This window comes from Oncorhynchus nerka, linkage group LG23 (assembly GCF_034236695.1).
Source record: "Oncorhynchus nerka isolate Pitt River linkage group LG23, Oner_Uvic_2.0, whole genome shotgun sequence".
NCBI lineage: Eukaryota > Metazoa > Chordata > Actinopteri > Salmoniformes > Salmonidae > Oncorhynchus > Oncorhynchus nerka.
The window spans coordinates 1872621-1877620 of NC_088418.1; the positions used below are offsets into that span (position 1 = coordinate 1872621).

A 5000-nucleotide genomic window follows, 5' to 3' on the forward strand; every position below is an offset into this window, starting at 1 on the left:
CCACTGTATATGTTAATATTCAATGACACACCGTCGGAAGAAGGTACCAATCTCGGTCACAATTAAAAGCTGACGTTTTCAGGATTGCAGGTATAGAACGAGGACCAACAGTTCGTCCCGCAGTAGGCCTTACTCCCAGGCCAGATGTCTGTTGATTGAGTCATTGATTGATTCATTGATTGATTCATCTCTCTACTGCAGGTATAGAACAAGGACCAACAGTTCGTCCCGCAGTAGGCCCTACTCCCAGGCCAGATGTTTACCCTCTACCCCCCGGCACACACCTGCTCTTTGCTCAGAGTGGACGCATCGAGTTTGTCCCGTTGGAGGGATACAACATGAAGAAGACAGAGGCAAAGACTGTCCTGCATCTACCGGTGAGAAGTTGATGTTGTTGATGTTGTCGTTGACAGGCCTGCTCTTATCTGAATGTCCTGTTCTGTATCTACCGGGGAGAAGTTGTTGTTGTTGATGTTGACAGGCCTGCTCCTATCTGAATGTCCTGTTCTGTATCTACCAGTGAGAAGTTGTTGTTGTTGATGTTGTCGTTGACAGGCCTGCTCCTATCTGAATGTCCTGTTCTGTATCTACCGGGGAGAAGTTGTTAATGTTGTCGTTGACATGCCTGCTCCTATCTGAATGTCCTGTTCTGTATCTACCGGGGAGAAGTTGTTGATGTTGTCGTTGACAGGCCTGCTCCTATCTGAATGTCCTGTTCTGTGTCTACCGGTGAGAAGTTGTTGTTGTTGATGTTGACAGGCCTGCTCCTATCTGAATGTCCTGTTCTGTGTCTACCGGGGAGAAGTTGTTGATGTTGACAGGCCTGCTCCTATCTGAATGTCCTGTTCTGTATCTACCAGTGAGAAGTTGATGTTGTTGATGTTGTCGTTGACAGGCCTGCTCCTATCTGAATGTCCTGTTCTGTATCTACCGGGGAGAAGTTGTTGATGTTGTCGTTGACATGCCTGCTCCTATCTGAATGTCCTGTTCTGTATCTACCAGTGAGAAGTTGTTGATGTTGTCGTTGACAGGCCTGCTCCTATCTGAATGTCCTGTTCTGTGTCTACCGGTGAGAAGTTGTTGTTGTTGATGTTGACAGGCCTGCTCCTATCTGAATGTCCTGTTCTGTGTCTACCAGGGAGAAGTTGTTGATGTTGACAGGCCTGCTCCTATCTGAATGTCCTGTTCTGTATCTACCAGTGAGAAGTTGATGTTGTTGATGTTGACAGGCCTGCTCCTATCTGAATGTCCTGTTCTGTGTCTACCGGGGAGAAGTTGATGTTGTTGATGTTGACAGGCCTGCTCCTATCTGAATGTCCTGTTCTGTGTCTACCGGGGAGAAGTTTGTTGTTGTTGATGTTGACAGGCCTGCTCCTATCTGAATGTCCTGTTCTGTATCTACCGGGGAGAAGTTGTTGATGTTGTCGTTGACAGGCCTGCTCCTATCTGAATGTCCTGTTCTGTATCTACCGGGGAGAAGTTGTTGTTGTTGATGTTGTCGTTGACAGGCCTGCTCCTATCTGAATGTCCTGTTCTGTGTCTACCGGGGAGAAGTTGTTGTTGTTGATGTTGTCGTTGACAGGCCTGCTCCTATCTGAATGTCCTGTTCTGTATCTACCGGGGAGAAGTTGTTGTTGTTGATGTTGACAGGCCTGCTCCTATCTGAATGTCCTGTTCTGTATCTACCGGGGAGAAGTTGTTGATGTTGTCGTTGACAGGCCTGCTCCTATCTGAATGTCCTGCTCTGTATCTACCGGTGAGAAGTTGATGTTGTTGATGTTGTCGTTGACAGGCCTGCTCCTATCTGAATGTCCTGTTCTGTATCTACCGGTGAGAAGTTGATGTTGTTGATGTTGTCGTTGACAGGCCTGCTCCTATCTGAATGTCCTGTTCTGTGTCTACCGGTGAGAAGTTGTTGATGTTGATGTTGTCGTTGACAGGCCTGCTCCTATCTGAATGTCCTGTTCTGTGTCTACCGGTGAGAAGTTGTTGTTGTTGATGTTGACAGGCCTGCTCCTATCTGAATGTCCTGTTCTGTATCTACCGGGGAGAAGTTGTTGATGTTGTCGTTGACAGGCCTGCTCCTATCTGAATGTCCTGTTCTGTATCTACCGGGGAGAAGTTGTTGATGTTGTCGTTGACAGGCCTGCTCCTATCTGAATGTCCTGTTCTGTGTCTACCGGGGAGAAGTTGTTGATGTTGATGTTGTCGTTGACAGGCCTGCTCCTATCTGAATGTCCTGTTCTGCATCTACCGGGGAGAAGTTGATGTTGTTGATGTTGACAGGCCTGCTCCTATCTGAATGTCCTGTTCTTTGTCTACCGGGGAGAAGTTGTTGTTGTTGATGTTGACAGGCCTGCTCCTATCTGAATGTCCTGTTCTGTATCTACCGGGGAGAAGTTGTTGATGTTGTCGTTGACAGGCCTGCTCCTATCTGAATGTCCTGTTCTGTATCTACCGGGGAGAAGTTGTTGATGTTGTCGTTGACAGGCCTGCTCCTATCTGAATGTCCTGTTCTGTGTCTACCGGGGAGAAGTTGTTGTTGTTGATGTTGACAGGCCTGCTCCTATCTGAATGTCCTGTTCTGTGTCTACCGGGGAGAAGTTGTTGTTGTTGATGTTGACAGGCCTGCTCCTATCTGAATGTCCTGTTCTGTATCTACCGGGGAGAAGTTGTTGTTGTTGATGTTGACAGGCCTGCTCCTATCTGAATGTCCTGTTCTGTGTCTACCGGGGAGAAGTTGATGTTGTTGATGTTGTCGTTGACAGGCCTGCTCCTATCTGAATGTCCTGTTCTGTGTCTACCGGGGAGAAGTTGATGTTGTTGATGTTGTCGTTGACAGGCCTGCTCCTATCTGAATGTCCTGTTCTGTATCTACCGGTGAGAAGTTGTTGTCGTTGACAGGCCTGCTCCTATCTGAATGTCCTGTTCTGTGTCTACCGGGGAGAAGTTGATGTTGTTGATGTTGACAGGCCTGCTCCTATCTGAATGTCGTGTTCTGTATCTACCGGGGAGAAGTTGTTGTTGTTGATGTTGACAGGCCTGCTCCTATCTGAATGTCCTGTTCTGCATCTACCGGGGAGAAGTTGATGTTGTTGATGTTGACAGGCCTGCTCCTATCTGAATGTCCTGTTCTGTGTCTACCGGGGAGAAGTTGTTGTTGTTGATGTTGTCGTTGACAGGCCTGCTCCTATCTGAATGTCCTGTTCTGTATCTACCGACTACCAGCACCACTAGCCTGGTACCCCATCCATTGGCGCTGCCTTTGGTCATTGTTACCATAGCAGTTGGCAAGACAACACAAACAGATCTGGAACCAAGCTTCGTCTTCTGCTCTCAGTGACTAACTCTTTAGTGAAGGCAGTCATATCTGTGGGTGGTTGAGACTGTGTCTGGTTTGCGTTTAATTTGTTATAAGGTTAAACACCATGTGGATGCTGTTTGGGAAAGTGAATACGTGGTTGAAGTGGGTTCAGGGAGACTGCATTGTTACTGTAGTTGTCTTATTTAGGATATAAAGTCACAAGTGATTTGTAGCAGTGGGATTTCCTGTTGCTCAACGGTTTCCCCAATGGCATCCTTCTCCCCTGTACACTACTATCGACCCACAGGGCTCTAGTCAAAAGTAATACACTGTATAGTATAGGGAATAGGGTGTAATTTGGGATCGTATCTCCTGGATTATTTATGGTTTTGTTTAGGACATTTAGGTATGTATTTAAGAATTACACAACAGTGTTTATGTTTGCGTCTGGGGATTCTGCTGGTACCAGGTCATTCTGCTGGTACCAGGTCGTTCTGCTGGTACCAGGTCATTCTGCTGGTACCAAGTCATTCTGCTGGTACCAGGTCATTCTGCTGGTACCAGGTCATTCTGCTAGTACCAAGTCATTCTGCTGGTACCAGGTCATTCTCTTGGTACCAGGTCATTCTGCTGGTACCAGGTCATTCTGCTGGTACCAGAGTCATTCTGCTGGTACCAGGTCATTCTGCTGGTACCAGGTCATTCTGCTGGTACCAAGTCATTCTGCTGGTGCCAGGTCATTCTGCTGGTACCAGGTCATTCTGCTGGTACCGAAGTCATTCTGCTGGTACTAAATCATTCTGCTGGTACCAGGTCATTCTGCTGGTACCAGGTCATTCTGCTGTTCCAGGTCATTCTGCTGGGTACCAAGTCATTCTGCTGGTACCAGGTCATTCTGCTGGTACCAAATCATTCTGCTGGTACCAGGTCATTCTGCTGGTACCAGGTCATTCTGCTGGTACCAAGTCATTCTGCTGGTACCAGGTCATTCTGCTGGTACCAAATCATTCTGCTGGTACCAGGTCATTCTGCTGGTACCAGGTCATTCTGCTGGTACCAACTCATTCTGCTGGTACCAGGTCATTCTGCTGGTACCAACTCATTCTGCTGGTACCAGGTCATTCTGCCTGCTGGTACCAGGTCATTCTGCCTGCTGGTACCAGGTCATTCTGCCTGCTGGTACCAAGTCATTCTGCCTGCTGGTACCAAGTCATTCTGCCTGCTGGTACCAAGTCATTCTACTGGTACCAAGTCATTCTGCCTGCTGGTACCAAGTCATTCTGCCTGCTGGTACCAAGTCATTCTGCCTGCTGGTACCAGGTCATTCTGCCTGCTGGTACCAAGTCATTCTGCCTGCTGGTACCAAGTCATTCTGCCTGCTGGTACAAGTCATTCTGCTGGTACCAGGTCATTCTGCCTGCTGGTACCAGAGTCATTCTGCTGGTACCAAGTCATTCTGCCTGCTGGTACCAAGTCATTATGCTGGTACCAAGTCATTCTGCTGGTCATTCTGCCTGCTGGTACTAAGTCATTCTGCCTGCTGGTACAAGTCATTCTGCTGGTACCAGGTCATTCTGCCTGCTGGTACCAAGTCATTCTGCTGGTACCAGGTCATTCTGCCTGCTGGTACCAAGTCATTCTGCTGGTACCAAGTCATCCTGCCTGCTGGTACCAAGAACCTGCATTCTGCTGGTAT

At 47.9% G+C, this 5000-nt stretch overlaps 1 protein-coding gene across 1 annotated transcript in view; it reads left to right on the top strand.

Moving 5' to 3' along the window:
- The first annotated feature begins 248 nt into the window (after positions 1-248).
- LOC115116953 (nidogen-1-like) overlaps positions 249-5000 on the top strand; it is a 90968-nt gene continuing 86216 nt past the window's right edge. Inside the window, exon 1 of the mRNA XM_065008439.1 lies at positions 249-377. Coding sequence (XP_064864511.1) covers positions 339-377 — 39 coding nt within the window. The 5' untranslated portion in view covers positions 249-338. The remainder of the gene's footprint in view (positions 378-5000) is intronic.